Below are 22,095 nucleotides of genomic sequence, written 5' to 3' on the forward strand. Positions count from 1 at the left end.
GTAATCATCTACTACAGTTTGAAATTCTTAATGGTTAACTTGCAAGTAGAAAGAAAACAAGGACTCAAATACACTGTGAATTTATGAGCCACCAGAGAAACTGGTATCTTAGATTTAAGATAAACAGAGATTTGGCTTTTGTTATTGCTGATTAAACAAATACTTATGACCTGAAAATAAATATGAAAGCCTGTATGTTATATTCAGTTTAAGGTACTTGTTTAATCTAAAATTTATCTGGCTGCAGACACCTCAGGAAAGCTATATTTTAGGCCATCAGAGCAGAATGAAGCAGTGGATCCCACTGTGAGAGGATTCAGAGTCAAGCTGTAGGGTTGCAGCTGAATTTAAAAATAAACAAGAAGCTTTTGCGTTTGCAAATCGTTTGTGCTGCTTTTTAAAGGAAGAAATTATCTCAACACTTGAGGGCTGGATCTCAGGTTTAGGCTAACAGGTACTCATGGTTAGAGGCAGCATCTTCTGTACTAATTCAGTTTACCAAATCTGATATTTCTGTGGTCTAGGAAGCTTTAAAATCTGACTTAAGGTGTTGGGTTTTTTTAGAGATCTACTAAAAAGGGTACAGTTGAAGGCATATTACCAGTGTTACTATTTAAAAAACACAAAGCCATGGTTTTACCTCAGAACCTGAAATAAAACAGGTTTGTTTGGAGACTATAATTAGGAAACATTTAGCTGTTCTAAATAATGGAGAAAATAAGCATAGTAGCTTTTCTATGAATTGCATTATGCTTGCTTCGTATTTTCTGCCTGTAATTGTTGGAAATAGATATGTGTCACAGCCTGTTGCACGAAGGGGCCCAACTAATGATGCTTCTATAATTATGTAGAAAGAGCTGTTTGAGATGATGCTTTTGAAGGAGCAGAAACACTATGTGAGTTTGAATGTGAGGGCGTGACTGGAAAGGAAAAGGCTTTGCAATCGCCTCCTCAAAAGCATGAGAGCAAGGGAGTTGTATTTCAGAAATACTGTGTTGTGAGGCCTGGCAATGGAGGTGTAATTCACTAATTAAAAATAACAGAGTAAGAGGAATAGTGCAGCTACATCTTGACACACACTCATTTGTGTCACTGAACACTAAGAACTGCTGTAGCATCTTCAGCTGACAGAGGAACATCACTAATTCTTCTGCAGGTCTTTTTTGACTTTGTGTTCTGTTGGTAAATGTGTGAAGCATAGCAGGAAACCTTTGAGTATTTAAATTTTAAAATTTGGTGTGAAGCTGTCTGGCGATCCAGAACGTGGCAGCACTGCCAGGGTCTCGTCAGCACTTTGTGACCCAGTGTGTCACCTGACAATGAAGTGGCTTGCAGGGCATTCAAAACTCCCCTGCGTTGATTCATACTTGGACACCATTAAGGCAATAAAGCCTAAGAAAGTTTCACAAGATTCAGTCTTTAAAGCCACAAGTGAGTGTGTTTGCAATGACCCGTTTGTTTCCACCCATTTTATGCAGCAGTTGTTTTGCATAGAGAAACTCTGCTTACTCTTCAGTCTGTGTCGATGTCAGTGAAAAATGTTTGGAAAAACTCTCATCAACATAGCTAAATCCTGCTGTGTGCTGACATAGTGTATCTTCTGGCATAGTATGGTGGTGTTGTAGGTGGGATAATTGTGCTGGCAGGATAACTACTCCTATTGGCACGTACTGTGTCTCCAGCATAGGTAAAGCATCAGATGTACTTTAAATGACTGGCATTCAGCTTTTTCTTGCTTTGTGCTCTCACAGTAGTGTTTAAACTATTTACAGTGCTAGTGGAGTCTGCTAGTAAATGCTGTTAGATCATTCTCTTGCGCTGAATGGGCTCTGTCTTTTCAACCTGGACTATTTATTTTCAGCTGGACTAGAATAATCTTTTCCATTAATTCTTTCTTCCAAATACAAATCAGTAAGATTTACATTTTCACGTAGTGTATTCATAAGCAAAGATCTCTGGCTAGCCTGTTGTCTTCGCCTTCCTTTTTTAAAGTTCTCCCTTCATTTTACATTAAGTTCAGCTGTGAGATAAGTTTTGTGGCACTTCTGCCATTTCCTGACGCCAATGGTTTTTCTGGAGGCAGTGAGTTTCCTGTCTGGAAGCTACAGGCAGTGTTTCTGGCAGGATGGAGTATTTTTGTTTCCCTGGCTAGACCTTTCCCTATCTTTGTTTTTGTCTCTTTTTCTCTCAGTTGTTCTTTTTTTTTTTTTAAATCTTGCGTTGTATTTGATATTGCAGCAGTTAATTTAGAACTATTATTGCAAGAAACTGACTTGGTGATTTGAAATATATTCATGCAGGATTTTTCAGTTAATGTACTTGGCAGAATAAATTAATAGATCAGGCTGCAGGAGAACTGAATGTGTTTTGCTAGGTTTTGACCTAATCTCACCTCTTGAGTGAACAGGAGCTGTTGGTTAGGCTGATACAACTTTGTACCTGACCTGAGGGCAGTTTCAGAAGTCATGGCATTAGCCCTAACAGAGTTCAGAAAACTCTGTCATAGTTTCTGTCTGTATCCCTCACTTGCTACTGCTAAAATAGATAGGCATGGATTATTCACTCGGTCATCTAAGATTTTCTGAAAGTTTTATACTGAATTATATTTACCAAAATTATTTATTCTCTGCAAAGAGATATCAAGGGAGACCAAAGCAGCGCAGCTGTTCAGTTCTTGAGGGCTGAGATACTGGCACAGTAAGTTACTGCGAGTTGTCAAAGTGACTTTCAGAAACTGTGACCAAGTTCTTACCTCCATGGTAAGGTCTTGTCAGTCAGCCTAACCTGATGTCTGTCCTGAAAAGCCTAACACAGAAGAATTAAAAAGTCTTACAAACTTTTTAGCAATTCTAACTCCGTTTTAATTAGTTTAGAAGTTTTTGCAAAGTATGTCTGTATGGGGGGTTTTTTAATGGCAAAATAGCACCAAATATTTAATAAAGTAATCCATTAATAGCTTCCAGCATTTCTTAGTTGGAGGCAAAGCTATTTCAAGATTGGGGCAGTGGGGTAATATTGGTGTTTGTGGATTGTTTTTCTATATTTTTTCTTACATACAGTGAACATAACATGCCCATCATTGCACAAAGAGAACACGTTCCAGTTACTTCCTTGCTTCCAAAACAGAGGTTGATTATGCCAGAGATAAAACAGAGCTGGAAGATGCTGCCAGTCAGACGGTCAGTAAGATCTTCCCACAGCGCAAGGCAGAAACTCTGTCTCTTGTTGAATTTAAAAACCATTAGGTGCCAGGAACCGCAATCTGTATCCTCTTATATATCCCCTAAAGCTGCTGTCTCTGGTATGCCGTTCAAATTCTGTCTATGTACTCTCCCTGGAACTCCTGTTCATGGTTCCAGATCCCTCTACTACAATATTTGTTCCACCTTGTTTCTTGGTACTCTTTATTTGATTTGTTTTTGTAGTGGGGCAAACTTGTATGCCTGCTTGAAAGCAAAAGCTTGTCAGAATTCAGTATGTAGCCATTACTGTTTGACCAGGCAAAATTACAGACCTGAAATTAAATCTGCTTATTCTGGAGATTTGTTGGTATTGGTTATTTTCATTTTGGAAGAGTTTTCTGTAGGAATGATCTCAGCATTTAGGAGTGTTGCAATGTTTTCCACTTGCAGAGATGGTGACATTGCAGGAACCAAAAACTTCTATTTTGTTATTTCACTGGTGCATGTATTTACTCTGATTATTTTGCAATGTATAGTGTAGAATAAAAAGCAACTGCAGGAATGAAAGTATTAATACAGTTAAATTAAACCTCTTTTTTGGTACATAGCAGATGCGGCTTGTGCAGTTTTTAAATCCCTTAGTGTTGCTTTCACTTTTCAGACCACTAGCTAGTAAAATATTTTAGAACAATACTTAAATATCTATATATAGATACAGATACATAAAAATAAATCTCTCCACAGTATTCAGAAGTGAACATACATGCCCATCTTTGCACTAAGAGAACACATTCCAGTTACTTTTGCAAGAAAAGCATTATCCTAGTGTGAGGATTTTAATGATTAAAGGGCTAAAATAGTTAAATGTTTTGGTGATTTTTGTTTTGCTTCCTTCTCGGTTTTGTTGTGGTTTTTTTCCCTTCAGTGTTTCCAAGACTTTGGTTTCCTTTTGGCGGAGTTCGGTGTACATTTGTTTGCAGAAGGCACCACAGCGCACAGGAGAAGCTTTTGACACGCAGGCGAGTGCGTGGTTGAACTAAGATTGCTCTGCTGAGTTAGATAAGGGAAAATTGCAAATAGTCTTACTTGCAACAGACACAGGCCTGCAGATACACAAATAGAAAGCATCTCTCTACTGAGTTCTCAGCTTAGTTGACCACTGCACACAATATACCCAGATTTAATGCTGCTGGTTTAGAAAATTAATGTTTTCAGAATTTAAGGAATTCTTTCCATTTTGCCACCAGACTGAGGGAGGCACTTTGGGTGTACTCTCTTCTTTACAGGCATTATCTGCAAGAGGAACAGTTTTGCCAGTCATTTGTTCAGAGACTTTCAGAATGAGCTGAGCAGCTTGCGAGACTTCCTTTCCTAATAGCAGCTGTCATGGACACATGATACAGGATGTATTGCTCATAAATTTCTAAGGAAGAAGCATAACTTTTTTTTTTTTTTAATAAGCTGTTGAAGATTTTTCTAGCTGTCAGGGTTGGTTTGTCATGTGCTGCATACCATTGTGAATTTTAAAACAGAACATTGTATATCAGTTTGTTTTGACAGTTCTGTGAGCTTCTCTGTATTTTAAATACTGTCAATCCTTTGGTTTTCATGCTCACTCAGTCTGACTCTCTCAGTCCTTGAGCCCAAGTGGGTTCATAGTCAGTCTGTTTGTGTCATTGTTTTACAAACAATATTGCTTTGTTCTGTAAGTGAAAATAGAATTTCCAGATAATTGACACAGGACCTTCAGGAAAAATAAAGCACAGTCAGAACAAACTGAGACATGGTAACAGAGTAGAGGTAATTGTATGTAGTAAATGCAGTAGAGATAATTTAATCTCTGCCTCACAAAGGCTTTTCTCTTAATTCTTGTATAATAGTATCCATGAATATCAGGGGGTTTTAATAACATTGAATCATAGAATTATGTGGGCTAAAAGGGACATTAGAGATAATCTTGTTCCACCCCCACTGCTCTGCATGGGCAGGGATACCACCCTAGATGATCAGAATTCTGTCCAACCTGGCCTAGAACACTTTCTGGAGTGGAGCATCCATAGCTTTTCTGGGCAACCTGATCTGAGTAAAGAATTTCTTCCTAACATCTAACCTAAATCTCCCCATAAGAAGTCAGGAGAGACTTTCTCTAAAGTAAACAGACTGCATTATAGAAACTTCCATATGTTAAAGCAACTCCTGTTGCTCCAGGAAGACCCTCTTGTTTCTCACTTGGCACTGGTCTAATGGTTTACACATGCCAAGCTGGCTTATTCCAGAGGGTTTGACTTCCTCTCAAATTAGGGCTAAGAGCCCTACCCTATTCTGCTTACGGTGCTGATATGGGCATGTCCCAGATCTTGTCAGCACCTACACTGAGCCATTAGTGAGTGAATGCTTGGTATGGTACTTGCTGGGAACTCTGGTCCCAGTCTATTGGATTTACATAAATTAAAGAAGTGATATTATGTCAAAATAAAAGAAGTTATATTATGTCACTGCAGATGTTTTTCTGTCATTTAAAGATGAGATGAGAAGTTTAAGTCTTGACATGGCAGATTTCTAAAGGTTTTGAAAAACTTTAGTTGTGGATTTGGGAATTCTATTTGAATAATGGCCTCTGCAACTATCAATACTCCATTGTAAGCATAAAGAATTGAGATGTAATTAACAAAATGATCAAGTGATTTTCAATATGAAAAGATTTACTACTAGTAGGAGCAACTCCAGTAACTTTTGTAATAAATGTTCTTCATGCTATAAGAAAAGCTTTCACATACATAGCTCTTAGAACAAAGCAGGCTAGAAAGTAAAAGGTATCTTTCAGACACTTTTGCAGGAAGGTAAAACTTCCATAACATGTAAATTACCATATTGGTACCCTTTTTCAAAGGAGAGAAGTCAAAATGAAGTAAAATTGGCATTGGCATAAATTTAAAGTAGTTTTACACAATTCAGTTTGATTTAAATGAATTAAAGAGGCTTTGACAACTCTTTTTGCATCCTGTATGTCAGACTGTAACAAATCACTGTAAATGTTTTAATAAGTATCTGTATGTCTGAGTTTGTGTTAAAAGCTTGAGAAATCTTCTGATACAAATTTGTTAACTTTCTTTTATAGAATTAACTGTTCAGTTTAATCCAAATACTATCAACCCTTTATTTCACCTTTTATTAGAAATCGAAGTTAGAAGACAATAAAAAATGCCACACAAATTAAGTTGAAGTGTCTTTACAGTCTTTGAAACACTATATGGAAAATGTTGCTATTCTTAGATCTTAGAATATGAAGGGAAATATACTGAAGGAGTCATAAAGGTATTCTGCTAATTGTTGCAGTTAAGCATGTCACCTGTACAATATGCATTTGCCTAACACAGTATGCTGCATTATGTTACTTTTAAAGGATTTTATTTTTCATTTTAGTGCATATAAAGGTTTTGCCAGAACTTTTGTTGTTTCAGCACAATTTCCATCTGTTTTCTTCCAAGTTGCGAAGTGTTGGTTCTGCTTGTACTAAATCATCTGTAATAAAACCAAGTAACAGTCCTAACATACCCTGACACCATGTGCATTTACATGACTACGCTGAGATGTTTTTAATGGGGCAGTGTTGCAGAAGCACATAGATGTCAAAATTTAACTTTGTCTAAGATGTTAAACTTCTCCAGGCTGTTAATCACTCTTTTAACTCAGCAATGCCAGATGTATACTTGAACCTGAAGTGTGTGTAAAGCAAGTAGGGATACCCTCTTCTAGAAATTCTCAGGCAAAAGTGTTTGTATTTTTCCCCCAGTTTTAAATGCTGCTGTGGCATGAGCTGATGCTTAAATAATGGCCATTGAAATCAGGTGCTTGTTTGCCATTTCAAAATCCTGTGTGTTGGTATTTAATTGTGTAGCTTCAGCTCTTCCGTATTTTTGTTTTACATTTTGTTCCACTGTATTTATAGTTCTTAGACCATGGATTAAATGAAAAGGAAAATTTGTTTTTGATGCCTCTTTTAGATGATTAGTGATACCTGTATGCTAAGAATGTCACAGCTTAGAAATTTTAGAATTCTGTGTGATTGATAGGAGATGCTTATTGGAAGAGGGAGGCAGAAATTATCTGTGATGGTGGTTGAAATTCAGTCTCTGAAGGTTTGGGGTTTTTTTACAGCTCTCTTTAAGCTGGATCACTGCATTTCAGAAAGCAGCTAGAGAGTATGAATGTTGGGAATTGCAGATGTCAGAAAGGAAGCTATTAAAAGTCAGTTTTAATCAGGAAGTAGCTTTCAGTATGCTAACAGAGTTGGTGCTTGGTTAAATCGTTGGAGGAGCAAATGCCTAAGATGAAGAGAGTTTGTTTGGAACAGAACTCTAGATTTGCTATTTAAGCACCAATTAGATGAGGGAATATTTAAGATGTTGTAGTGAGGATGTAGTTACATCTGTGTTTATGGTGGGTCCTCTCCTTTCCTACACTGATGTTTAAGCCTGCCTTTGTTTTGCAAACGTGTGAAACTGTTTGTGTGAATCTGTTTGTCCTGATGGCAGACTTTTTGCCCCTGTACCCCAGATTGGGCATGTAGTGGAAGAGTAGGCAGCATGCTGAGCTTGTGCCTCTGGTGTGTTTAGAGGACGGTCAGGAGCATGAGGCAGCTAATCTTCCCCAGCAGCTGGGCTTATGGAGGTAGGCGTTTGTCACTCTTTTCTTGCAAAATCAGCAGAGTTATTCTCAGCTGCACTTAGGGCATTTCCAAAGCCTTTTGAAATTGATGAGAAAAGCAAAGATTGTGCCATAGAGAGCCATATTAGAAGATACTCATCACCCCAGTCATCTCTTCAGTTGCAATCTTCTCCCCTGGCAAGATTTTTCCCAATTCCTTTCCCTCCCCCTCTATTATATGGTCACCAATAGATTTACTGAAAGGAGTATGGTCAAAAAGAACTATTTAAGGTATTTAACTGGATGCTTATTAGGTTTCCCTAGCAAATAGTTTAGGCAGGGTTGCAGAAGGAACAGATACCAGCTTAATACTGAGCTTCAGGTGGTTGAAACTGTAAATGTCCTTTTTGCGTCCTCAGATGACAAGGTGTGTTTGTGCTGTGGCAGCTGCTAAGTCTGTGGCATGAGCAGAATGCAAAGCATGGCTGGAATTCAGATTTGTGGTAGGGCTTTGGGCATGGCGGGAAGCCAGAAATATGGTTTTTCTGTAGTCAGTAAGTGCTTTTGAGGAAATGTTGGAAACGGTGGTGAACTTAAAAGTTTTAGGATTTGCACTCTCTGTTATTTCTGTCAGTTTGCTGTTGCACCTATTAGTTTCTTTTGTGTGTTGACAGAGTTCTTACTGGTCAGTGAGAGTAATGCAAAACTTGCAACATATGTTGCCTCAAAATCAGATTGTTTATTACTACCATAGTTTGTGTATGTGTGTGCTTGTTCATTTCAAGTAGTTGGATTTCAGAGCTTCAGTTTGCACACAGGGTATCCCCTTCATGTGGACTTGTTACTGGAATAATATGGGCATTGTGTTCTCTGGCTGTACAAAATCAAGTATTTTTTACTTCTTTTTGTCAGCAGAAACATGCAGATACTGTGTTGGGTTGGGCAACATGAGAACTAGCCAGTGCTCCAGATTGCAGTAGTAAAGCTTTTATGATTTTGTGCAGCTCTGATCATTGTAACATTTGTATTAATTTTTTCCTCTAATAAATCTGCTGAATCTTTTCACTTCAGCAAAGTCATCTTTGAACGTCACTAGAATGTCAGTCCAAAATTACTATATAAGGAAGATCTTGGCTTTTGAAACTAGTTCTATACATTTAAGTCTAAAGAGCATAATTGATGATTGTCTGAAATAACCAGCAACTTTTCAAAAATTCTGTCACAGTTTAACTATTTTCCTTAGAAGAGCAAGTTGCTGTTTTAGAGAGACTGGTTATCAGATTCCGTTATGCAGAGAGTATTATGGGATATAATGGTCTTCCTTTTTTTTACACCATGGGAGAATCTTTGTTTATTTAAGAAGAAGAAAAGTACAACTGGTTCATCACCAGAACTGCTATTTCTTGTTTTGTACATCTGTTGGAACTGGCAGAAATGCTGTAGTAACACATTCTTTCCTCTCCAGAGAAAGGGAGGAGGGGAAGGCTTGTAGTCATACACTTGGCTGTGTTACTGTGTTTACTTCCTACCTTTTTCTGTTTTATTTTTAAAAACAAACAAAAACACAACCTCCCCCCACCCCTCCCAAAAAAACCAAACCCAAACGGCAATAGACTTTTTGCCTGAAATAAATGCTTTGCTTGCTGTTCATTTTGTTCATGAACTCTCCTGATTTAGGAGGTTGGCACTTTCCACTGCCCTCGTAGTGTCTGTGTGAACATACCAATGTTAGTAATTATCCAGTTATAAAAATGCTTTTAAGGTTATTCTTGCACTTCTGAACATACAGATTCAATTGTCAGCAATGGACTGTATCTGTAGTATATTTCAGACATTGTCTATCAGTTGTGTCTGTCTATGATATAATATAATACCAAGATCCTGGAGAGAAGGACATCATCTTCTGTGAAAATTATGGAGTAGGTTTTTTCAGTTTCACCTTTTTCTTATTTTTTTAGATCAGGGAATGTTTTGGTTCATTTAATGAGAAACAGTGGCTGCAAAATTATTAAATTTGTTTTGGGAACAAGAGCAGGTAAAGCATCCAAGATAGTTGTTTTTTTTTGTTTGTTTTTTTTTTTTACTAAAAACATTCCCTTAAGAGGGAAGGAAGAGTATGTTATGTTTTTGAAGTATTTACACCCTTTATTTTAGACTCTGAGAGTAAGCTAAGATTATTTTTTTTAATATGTTCACAGTGGTAAGATCTTCCTATTAGAAAAAAAGAAGAAAGAAGAAATCAGTAATAATTCAGCATTTGAAAAATAAAATATGGTAGCTTTTAAATTCTAAAAAAACTCTAGGGGCTCAGAATGTAAGGCCTCTTTTTATCAAAACCAGGAGATGTACATTTTTTTTGGTAGGGGTTTTCATGTGGGGCTGGTGCTTTTTCCCCTTTTTTCTCTTGTCTTTCATTTTCACATTTGTGGAGTAGTACCATACTGGGTGGTAGTGAAAACTGAGTGGTGATGTCTTGGCTGCCTGCTGGTACAGACTTAGCAGCTGCCTGTGGTGGTCTGAAGAGGGCCCAGCAGTGGCTGTGCTGCTTGCCCTGCTCTGCTGGGATGGAGAGCCTGTGGGTGTTTCCATCTCTGCTGGATGGAGACCCTGTGGGCTATTTCTGCCTTTCCTCTTCAGAGAGGGATTCCTGTTTCCGCTGCTGCTGAGCCGGCCCCTGAAACTTCCCCAGTGTGACCCAAGTCGCTCAGCGATCCTTCCGGAGACTGCAGCACGTGTTTGGGTTTGTGCTGGCCTCTGTCGGCTGTGCGGACTGCTTGGCTCTTACAAACAGAGGCATTCATCTCTGCATTCCTTTGCTTCTACCTTTGGACTTAATTTTAGTATCCAGTTTCAGATTTTATCATTTGGTAAGGTCATAGAAACCCATTTACACCATTCTGGGCTGTCAGTTGGGAGACACTGAGGAGGGAAAGGATGGCAGTAGTTTTACATGGCAGTAGCTTTACACATAGATTTGCAACACTGGTGTCATGTAAGAAATGCCTTCTCATTCTTCTGCTACAGATGCAGTTCACCAAAAGTTAAAAAAAATTCCTCTTGTACAGTCAAGCTTCTGAGAAGTGGGAATAGTTGCATGTTCAGGGAGAACTTAGTGGTTTTGCTTGGAGGTGATCTGCTTTTTCCTCTGTCAGAGGAAAATAGGAAGAGTTCTTTCTTTCTCTCCTCACTGCACAGTCATTTAAGCAGCAGAGAACAGGAGGAAATCCTTGGTGTCATCTTATACATAGGTAATAACTGAAGCTTGGTATGTGATGGGAATCTGGTTTGGGGGCTTTTTTTTTTTCTTATAGAAATACATCTGATAAAAAATTCAAATGTTGTCACCTTAACTGTAGTCTTTGCTGTGCCCTTCAACTTCTATATAATCAAGCAGTGTTGGCTGTCACTCTGCAGCTCTGCTCCCTGAAATATTCAGATGCCTTATGGTATAAATATGCATACTTCTCTGAGAACCCTCAGATTTTGAGAATATCTTGAGTTGTTCAGCTACAGTGATTTAATTTCTGCTGTCAGTCTAAATGGTTCAAAAAACACTGAGAAATCTTTCCTTTAATTAACTGTATTGGATTTGTACTTGACCTTATCACATGTGCAGAAAATGTAAGGTAGAGAAAACAAAAAAGTTTTCAATGCTGTAAGCCTGTTGCTAAGCTTTATAGAAGAACTTGCATATTTACTTAATTGTCACTTTGAGTTTTGGTAATTTCTACACATGCATAAACACATGCGCACACACCCTGCTTTCCTCGGGGGAGCAGGGGAGTGCAGATGCCGTTTTCTGCACTGATTAAGTGTAACAAAGTTAGTCCTTGACCAGAAGGAAATTTCAGGCTTGTTAAGATAAGAAGGATGTAAAGGCTAGAAAAAGCTGACTGTAAGAGGTATTGGGTCAGATGGTGAGGAAAATATGGTAGTAATAGGAATAACAGGTCACTAAAGTGCTGTGACCTTTCAGAACCAATAGAGATAATTGTGATTCTAATCCTGCTTTTTTTCCATCTCTCTTCCTAATACAGGGAATTCTTCTGAAGGATTTGCTGGAAGCTGATACATGTGAATTTTCTGCATGAAGACTCTCAAACTGGATTACATAATAATATGCCTGTATCCTCCGCCTCTATTTGATCCTTAAAAATGATTAGGATTGTATATGAAATTTAACCCCTTTCTGATGAGTGACCTAGACATGAGTTTACATCGGCAAATGGGCTCTGATCGGGACCTCCAGTCTTCTGCTTCCTCTGTGAGCTTGCCATCAGTTAAAAAGGCACCAAAGAAAAGAAGAATTTCATTGGGCTCACTTTTTCGGAGAAAAAAAGACACGAAACGCAAGTCTAGGGATTTAAATGGAGGTGTTGATGGAATTGCAAGTATTGAAAGTATTCATTCAGAAATGTGTATGGACAAGAACTCGATTTTCTCCACATGTACCTCTTCAGATAACGGAACAACCTCTAGCAGCAAACCAAGTGGAGACTTCATGGAATGCCCCTTGTGCCTTTTGCGGCACTCCAAGGACAGGTTCCCGGAGATAATGACTTGTCACCATAGATCTTGTGTGGATTGCTTGCGTCAGTATCTGCGGATAGAAATCTCTGAGAGCAGAGTTAATATTAGCTGCCCAGAATGCTCAGAACGCTTTAATCCTCATGATATTCGTTTGATTTTAAATGATGACATCTTGATGGAAAAATATGAAGAGTTTATGCTTAGGCGATGGCTGGTTGCGGATCCTGATTGTAGGTGGTGCCCAGCTCCAGATTGTGGGTATGTATTTTTCCTATATTTGTAAAAAATTCACAGTGTAAATATGTAATTTTTGTAGCATTATGATTTTTGAAAAATCACTTGCTTTACTTAGGGTGTTGTTACTGTTGTATGAATAGGTAGCAGGTAGAATTCTCTTTAATAAAAAAAAGACAAGAAATCAAAACAAATGAAAACAGCACTAAGAACCACTCCAAGCTACAGCAGCCTTCCAAAAGAAAATGCTTTCTCAAGTAGGTTTTTGTTTTTTCTGCACAGAGGGAATTTCATCAATGTCAAGAAGCTTCTCTTGGTAGATGCCTGCCATTTATTTACAGCAAGCAAAAGAAACTCAGATATTGCACTGTCAAGGCAATGGTACAGAGCTCAAACTGAAGAGAATTGAAAAATTGGTGACTGTAATTTAACTTAATTTGTTAATGCACAGTGGGTAATTTGGATTTTTAACTGTGAAAAATGATTTCAGCTTTTCTTTGCGTTAAAAGGCCTCTCCCGCTTCAGATATCTTCCATCTTGTGGGTGATGGAGACAGCACTTGTTGCCTGTCAGCAGGAATTCTGATGTAAGATAATCAGCTTGTTCCTGCTTATTATCTGGGAACGTAATGTTTTAACTTTGCTTTAATACTTTAAACAGTTCTGAAACCATGCTGAATTCTAAGCAGGCTGAATAATACTGAGCAGCAGCTCATCATGCCTTTGTGCTGCTGGTGTCTCATAATGCCATTCTTCAGCAAGCTGCTTTTTTAGAGATTGCTTGTGTTATCATACTGCTTAAAGATTATAGGCATGACTGCAATCCAGATGTGCAGTGCATACTAAAAACTCAGAAGCTGACAGGTCTGTTTCAAAGCCTCACAGACGAGCAATAAGAAGAATGAAGAAAAGGAAGAATGTTTCAGGAGAACAAGCAAGATAGGGCTGGCTGTTAGGTAGATTAAATACTCCAGTATTAATAACCAGATGCTTAATGTTTAGGACTTTTTTAAAATAGGATTTTGCTTCATACTTTGAAAGAAACTGAATTTGTTAATGTAAGTCAAAAGCAGGGAGTGGAAAGGTGATAGTTTCTTATCTGGTCCAAAGTGAATGGCATTGCTGTGGCATAGTTTGAGGCGGAAGGAGAAATAACTTGAGGGATTGTAGGAGTGAGGGTGAGTAGGACAGTTGGGATGGATGGAGATGGGAGATCTCTCAAGCGAGCTCTTGGAACTTGTGGTTTATTGCAAAGGGTGTGGGTGCAGGGGCCCTGCTTAGAACTGCCAGCCCCAGCCCCGAGCAGACCCGAAAGAAGAGCCTGAAAGAGAGACCCGAAAGAGCGAGAGGGAGGAATTTCTCGTTACACTACAATAAATCTTCTTCTGTGCTGAATATTCTAATCTTCACTAACCAATCTAGTACAAGATACAAATCCTATAGCATTTACATACAGCCTTTAAGAATCATTGAATTACCATACTCTGTTACATTTTAAACCGTGAAAACTACTCTTTGGACCTCTTCTGCCAAGCTAGTGGGGCCTGCTCTGACCCTTGGACCTGTCTGCAAGCAAGAGGGTATTGTTTACCTTCAGATGGTCATACTATTGTTTTCCAGTTGTTCAGTAATGAAGGCTTGGTATCACAAAGTTTGCTTTCATTTCAATCTTACTTGTAGTTTTCATATTCTCAAAATCTTTTGCCAGGCAATCATATTTATAAGGCTGTCCTGTTTCATCTTCCCCAACAAGGGATGTTTTGGTGAAGCTTGTAACAAAGTGATATGGATAAAGCCAGTACAGTTTACTCTTAGTATTTTGATACTGCAAAATAAAACAACCACTAGAAGGTATTATTTGTTAGACAGAAATGTGCTTTGCCCTGAGTTTTTGGGTTATAAACGGCTATTATTCAAGCTGAAGAGAAGCATTTAAGACCTGTTACAGTATTTTCTGTTATACCATGTTTCAGTGGTTCAGATACTTCTTTAGTATGTAATTAAGAAGACTAAGGTAGGCTTGTTTAACCTGTTTTGGTATTTATGCGTCAGTTTTCTTATCTGTTTTTTAAAAAAAAAAATTCTAAGTAGCTTTCAGTGGTCAGAAACTGTGATGATAATTGCTATGGATAACACCACGACAAAAATAAAAAGTGGGTGTTCAGAGCAAAGTTAAAGTTCCATGCAGTCGTGTAGGACCACAGCAATGCATTAGTGTGCAGCAAGTATTTAAATCAGTGCTCTAGCATTGCTTGTTGCATGCTCCGTACTCTGGGAGGGGAGTCCTGTGAAAAACAGAATATATTGCCAGGCAGATAAACTCAGTCAATGTCTGTGTGAAGGGAACAAACTTGTACTGCATGGGCAACCTTATGTTGCGTTTTTGATACCATGATTTTTCTTTATACTTGAAGTGGCAGGGAAATGCTTCAGAGTGATAGATGAATTCTGCTTTTAATGCACAGATAGTGCCTCCTCACTAAATTCTCATTACTAGTTTAAAGTGGAATGAAGTTGGCTGCTTGGGTACTTTTCAGGAGGATCCCTGTTTCTGGTTGTCATCCTAAACAAACAAGAGCTCCTGCAATCATGTTTTGTCTTTTTCCCATCCTTCTCCTGATTGTTTTGAAACCTTCAGAACCCTTAGATCTGTTGGGCAGTAGGGATTGAGAATTTAGCAAAAGTTAATCTAAGCAGTTTAGGGGAAAGGGCATACATACTACTTGAACAACAGAAAGATCATCAGTAGTGCCTCCAGCAAGAGTAATACCTGTGTATGACTCCTCCAGTTAAAAATATTAAATCTGGCTTTTAGGCAGCCAACACAGCACTGTCTGGCAAATCTGTATGTGCCCAGCTGAGGGAAAGCACACAGAGGGAGGTAGGAAGGAGAAGTGGGAGTAGTGTGGAAAGTAATAATTGGGATTTGATGTTGTGGTGGAGCTTAGCAGGAAGATGAAGAAAGGAACTGTACAGATGTAAGGTTTAGGGAAGCAAACACTACTCAGACTTCCACAGAAGAGCCTTTGCTAACGAACACTTTTCAGGGATGATGCATGGCATTCAGTACAACAAACTGCAGATCAGCAGACGTTTGCTTTAATAATTATGTGATGCAACAGTAGTCACAGTTTCTAATTGCTTTGACTGCTAATCCAGTTGTACAATATGCAATTAAAGCTGGGGGTTTTTTTTCTTTTTCTCAGCAGTTTTTGAAATGTTGTACTGGTGGAATATATGACCTTTTAGCGTGAATCAAATATTTCATGAAAGAGCTGGATGGAATGCATTTGCTAAACTTGCAATAAATCCCAAAGTAGGAGAGGTGCAATAACTTCAGAGAGTAGCATAATTTCCTGAACTTGACTTTAAGATTAGAAACAAGCACCATAATAAATAGGAAATTGGTGTGAAATCGAGCATTTTGGTAAGAAAAAAATATTGCACCAATAGATAAAAGAATGGACTGTGCACAACAGTGCTTCAGCTCTTCTCAGCATTGGTCAAACATCCCATGTAGTATTGTTCCAGGGTTTGGGCATCACACAAAGTCAAAAATCTGGACCAGATAAAAAGCAAACAACTATAAAAAGTTTGATCCCTGTAATGAAAAAATGGAGGGAAGCTAGATCAGTCTGTTAAAACATAGGGTTTGTTTTTTTTTTTACATCATTGGTCTCCTGGGTTCTAAGGAAACAACAATTAATGGTTAAGAAGTAAAGAATTCTTTTTCCTTTCTGCTTCAACTCTGTTTGGGTAAAAACAAGTCCTAGGGACAGAAAAACATGACCCAAACAGATCTTGGAAAAAGGTTATGTACAGTACCAAGTGTATTGCTCTTACTTCTGTCCCAGGGAGAACTTCTTATCCTCCCCGCAGGAGAACTGCAGATCAGTTTGGAGGAGAAGCTCTGCTGCAGCAGCTCTGCCCTGGGTGGGCTGAGGGCTCTCCTGCAGTGCAGCAGCCACTGCCAGAATGGTCCATACCAGTGGCACCACAGACTTTCTGGCCCTGGGCTGCTTCATCCACAGCTTCTGTTGCAAGCTCAAATGCATCCTGATCATGTTTGTTATCTGAAACACTGTGAAAGTCTGGACCGGCTGTAACCTACCAGCAGTGGCAGGAGAGATAAAGACACTGTCACATAGGTGATCCTTCCCTGGGGAAGGAGCACTGGTACGAAACCTCATGAGCCTTCTCCTAGACCAATATCTTTATATTCTGTTTTTCATAACCATTTCTCCAGTGTAATTTTAACAAGCATCACTGAATCAGTGTTCCAAATGTGTTCTGTCTTCTGTTTGAATTATTTAATGGTTTTCTTCTGAGAGTGTATTGCTGACATAGAAGAGAGCAGCAATTCCTAAATTTTCATACCTTTAAAAGGCAAAAAGCAGATAATGCAAAAGAGTACAGTCTTCATCCATCTTTTCACTGTGCAGCCTTCAATTAATGGCTCACTGCCTCTGGTTTTTGTTTTACTGGATATTACTGTGAGTTTTGTTGGTTGTCCCTTCTCTCAGCCTAAACAAGTACTTTAGGCCTTCACATGTCCTTTAAAAAGAAGGCAAATGTTAAAATTAAGCCTGTAATCCTGTACAGTTTGAACTGAAATTTGCTCTGGTCTAGAAAGTTACTTTATAAAGATGTGCCAAATACATCAGTCTCAGTTGAGGAGTGCTTTCAGGGATGTGCCCATGCTTTATTAGTGATAGGAAGGTGTCAGGATATAAATTGATACTTTATTCTGTGTCTTAGACTTGAGATTTTTTTGGTCTAATATTAGCAAGCCTTGAATGTATCCCTCTATGTTGAAGAAATGTTTGGATCAGAGTCTCTTTGTGTACATGCAAAGCAATTATCTGTTCAGTTTGCAGAAAGTGGGGAAAATGAAGCTGATTAACTTGGCAGCAATATAGAAGAGTCTAGCAATTATTGAAATAAATCTCTACTTGGAAAGCAAGAAATATTTGTAAACAGACAAGCATGTATTTCATTTGCAACTGTATCATCTGTAAGTTAAATGTTGGAAGTCCTATTTGCAAGATCTCCTAGGGAGGAACATAAAATATGCTGTTTTAAAACAATAATGGAAAGGATAGGATTTGCCTTATCTTTGCAGTGTTTCAAATCTAGCTACTTAAATAAAAATAGCTAAATTGTGAGTGGGAATATTTTTAAAGTATCATTACTAACAAAGAATACTTTGAATTAATTTATGCAACTGCTATAAAATGGATAGGGGGTAAAAATAAACAGTCTTTTTAGATAAAATTACTTTCATTTGAACAGACTGAAACTTAAGTCTTGTTGCAAATCTGTTGCAAATCTTGTAAATCTGTTGAAGTCTACTCAGGGACTGTGTTCATGTGAATAAAAGCATACATCTGTATTAAAGGTTCAAACCAGTGGACTTAGTATTATATATTTAAAAGAAAGCTATTGCATAAAATCCTTGAAAAAAGCGACAACGAGTATGAATTAATAAACATATATAGATGTGTTTGTATTTACTGTTAATATGAACATGTGGTTTTATCATGTGGACCTTGAAATGCAGGTCTAATGAGCAGTTTTGTTACTTCAGCTCTCATCGTATAGAACTATTCATGTAGTGTCTGATTAGAAAGTAGTGTGAGTCTCAACATTCTTGGAGGTTTTTGCTCTGTAGTACCGTCAGAGTAAAGGTAGCACTGAGGCCCAAACTCTTACCAATTTTTGCATTTGAAATATATTTTTTTTTAAATGCCTTAATTATTGAGAAACCAAAATCCTATTTATAAAATACTTGGTTTGTTGTTTTGCCATTTTAAAATACAGAGAGTTAACAAACATCTGTTTAAAGTAGTGGTATTAATGATAAAAGGCAACTAGTAAAATCCTAAAATGTCTTGCAGTGCCAAACCAGATGTTGTTACAGCTGTAGGTTACACTGCAGATCACTTAGCAGGCATCCTCCCTCATGGACAGGGTCAACCCAAGACATGCTCACAGTGACATGCTTTTGAAACTATAACTTTTCCTAATTGCTTAAACACCTTTTTTGGGTTTATTGTCCCACTCTTCTAAACTGTGGTTTCTTGGTGACTGTAAACCTTACAGTATTGCATTCAGCTTTAAATACAGTGTATTTGAATACTGCATGGAGTAAAGGTGAGTGAGTGTTGCAGTGATTATAGTATTTCTGTCCAGTCTTAATCCAATGCAATGGCAATAGAGTTGTGGAACTGGCATTTAGGAAGTGGTGCCGGCCACCTCCTGAAGGAAGTGGTCAGGTTCCGATGTTCACTGCCTTTGTACCTGCTTCAGCTGCTCCAACAGCTGTTTGATCAGCTTTGTTCTATATTTAGATAACCAAATTCTCTCTTGCCCCTCTTGATGTTAAAGATACGCTGTGATTGCGTTTGGATGTGCCAGCTGCCCCAAGCTGACGTGTGGACGAGAAGGCTGCGGAACGGAGTTTTGCTACCACTGTAAGCAAATCTGGCATCCCAACCAGACCTGCGATGCTGCTCGCCAGGAGAGAGCCCAGAGTCTGCGCCTGAGAACAATTCGTTCTTCATCCATCAGTTACAGCCAGGAATCTGGAGCAGCAGGTATTTATGATTGGGGTGCTGTGTCTGCAAAACATCTCTTCTGTACATTTGCACAACTAACCCTAGATAAGGAAAGAACGGAATAGTGACATGCTAGATAGATACTACATGCTCTGTCTTTCAGAAACATAAAATAACAATTCTAAATTTGGATTAAAATTTTAAATGTTATGCTTTGAAGTACTGTGTGACCAGAACATCTGACTTAAGTCTTAAAGTTTGTCTCCATTTTAAGTTCTTTGTAATTGAAAAATGGGAAATCAAATTAACTTGCTGCAAGGCATCCCAGGTCAGCAATAGCATGTTGACTTTGTTAGTTGTATCACTTAGTACACTTGTTTTCTCCACTATAGGTGAAGTTCCTAAGCTGTTAAAATTAAAACTTGTAACCACTGATTTTCTGTTTTCAAAAAGACTATTACTCTGATGCCATCTCTGATGTTTGATATCTTTGTTAGTACTAAGTTTGGGTTTTCTAGGAAATGCTCATCTGTCTTGTCTACCAGAAGGCAAACAATTCCATCTCTTCAAGATGACCTTGTTTGTAAATACCAAAAAAAAAGGCAGATAAACTATTCAGAGTAGTGTTTAGCACATCGAAATTCCAGTTCACTGTTGATAAGAATTAGCTCTGAATTACACCAAGCTCTGATTTAATTGGCAACTTTTGTCTCTGCCTGAGCAAGCAAGGTTTGGGATAGTCTCACTTGCACCTTGTAGTTAGAGCTGTTTTTCTCCAATTGAGCCCAAGACTCAAGAGTCTCTAATTTGTAGTTTGCACTGGCTTAGTTTAACAATGCATCCCATCTTGCCCTAAAAATTGGCATCTTGCCCTAGCTTTCTAATAAAACTGAAAATAAGCTTAATTAGCACACCAACTCCTTTCCCTACCATTTAAGTTCCTCTCAGCCTGAAGAGCAGTAACTCTGCCTTTCCCGTGCAGAAGAACATGCTCTGTTTACTTTCTGCCCTGTAGGCTGTGCTTGTGCTCCCATATGTTAGTGGCTGATGAATCCTTTCAGCTGCTTACTCCTTGTGCACCGGGATTTTTTCCTGCTGGTTCTGCACCTCTTTAGGTATTCCTTTCCATCAAGCAAGAGCTCTCCTTTCCCTTTGTCCTACCTAGTAGCACAGAGGCAGTAAACTTGGAGTTCTGTGCTAGGAGCTGCAAGCTGTTTCTGCTGCTGGGAATAAATAGCTTGTCCTAAAGTGCAGGTGCTAAACAGGAGTGAAGATCACAACTGTGGTGTGTGTGTATTTCACTGTTACTCTATGATCCCTTGTTTGACAGAGCTGGTCATTTAACCTCATTTTTCCACATTTGACTTGGGAACATGGGGATTCTACAGAGTTTTCTATAGGGAGTAAGTATAAATTAGGGCTGTGAAAAGGATTCCAGAGGAGGTTGGCAGTACCAAAGAAGTACATTTATGTGAATGGGGAGATGGATTTAAGATATGTTAACAGAGTGGAGACTGAATATTAAAGTATAAGATTCATAACAGCATGAAATGTAAAAGAGGATTATATTTAAAGAGATCTTATTATCAGTCTTGTGTTAGCATACATATTTAATGTCAGACTCAAAGATATATTTCATTAAGCTTAGAACATCCTTGAACAGAGTATGCACTAACTATTGAATTTCTTGAATGTGATCTACTACACCTTGTTTTCATTAGTTTTGGATGGTTCAAGGTTTGTAAAAACAAATTTGATATCAAGTCATGACCAAACAAAGATTTGTAAAGCAACCTTATAAAAAACTTGCTTCAGTTTTTAACATAATGGTTGAATCAGTTTTCCCAAATGTATGTCTATATTGTGATTATATTTGATTGCCTAAGGAACTGATATGATTCTAATATTCATTTTTAAACAGCTGATGACATAAAGCCATGCCCACGCTGTGCTGCTTATATAATAAAAATGAATGATGGAAGCTGCAATCATATGACTTGTGCTGTCTGTGGCTGTGAATTCTGTTGGCTATGTATGAAAGAGATCTCAGATTTACATTATTTAAGGTACATTTAAGAAAAAAAATTCTATGTGGTTGGCGATTTGTTTTCTAAAGTATTTAGAAGGAGATTCCCAAGTGCTGTAAGTCTGGTTTTCTTCTTGGAGTAGAGAATCACAGTTGAAGTATTCATATTAGAGAATTAAGTCAGTTTTCAATACATGTATTTAAATTAGTGCTTTATTATTTTTATTTTAAAATATTTTGTAAAATTTATGCATGCAACATGTTCTTAGTACAGATCAAGTATTTTGGATTAACACACCCTCTTTTTACTGATGTCTTAATACATCTGTATTTTCCTTGTATTAGGCAATACAGAAGTCCTGATTATACAGGTTACTGTGAACCATAGATTGATGTGTAGCAATATGCAATATGCTTCTTGTTACATTGCAAAATATGATCTCAAGGCAAAAAAAAAAATCTGAAAAAATAACTTACGATGTGTTACATCTGTAACTTGAACCTAGGGACCATATTTTTGTCACTAGAGAAATGTTCAGTAGTGTATAGCTACCTTGATTTCTTACTGCTTCTTTGCAGCATTTTTATTTCTCTCTATTAGCCCATCAGGTTGCACATTTTGGGGAAAGAAACCATGGAGCCGTAAGAAGAAAATCCTGTGGCAACTAGGGACACTTGTTGGAGCTCCTGTAGGAATTGCCCTAATAGCTGGCATTGCTATTCCTGCTATGATTATTGGAATTCCTGTGTATGTGGGACGTAAGGTAAAAAGTGCTACAACTTCCAACATGCTTCAGGTTTTACTTTCTGTTGTATGGCTTGGGTAATACTATGTTCAGTTGGGTATCTTAAATGGTCTCTAAAAGAAAAAAAACAAAAAAAAAACAAAACAAAACAAAAAAAAAAACCAAAGCAACCAA

At 38.0% G+C, this 22,095-nt stretch overlaps 1 protein-coding gene across 1 annotated transcript in view; it reads left to right on the top strand.

Moving 5' to 3' along the window:
* Positions 1-22,095, top strand: part of RNF19A (ring finger protein 19A, RBR E3 ubiquitin protein ligase) — a 56,765-nt gene that overhangs the window by 23,809 nt on the left and 10,861 nt on the right. Inside the window, exons 3-6 of the mRNA XM_021529428.2 lie at positions 11,867-12,617; positions 18,980-19,188; positions 21,071-21,215; positions 21,777-21,939. Of these exons, the coding sequence (XP_021385103.1) occupies positions 12,001-12,617; positions 18,980-19,188; positions 21,071-21,215; positions 21,777-21,939 (1,134 nt within the window). The 5' untranslated portion in view covers positions 11,867-12,000. The remainder of the gene's footprint in view (positions 1-11,866; positions 12,618-18,979; positions 19,189-21,070; positions 21,216-21,776; positions 21,940-22,095) is intronic.

Source organism: Lonchura striata, chromosome 1, assembly GCF_046129695.1.
Source record: "Lonchura striata isolate bLonStr1 chromosome 1, bLonStr1.mat, whole genome shotgun sequence".
NCBI lineage: Eukaryota > Metazoa > Chordata > Aves > Passeriformes > Estrildidae > Lonchura > Lonchura striata.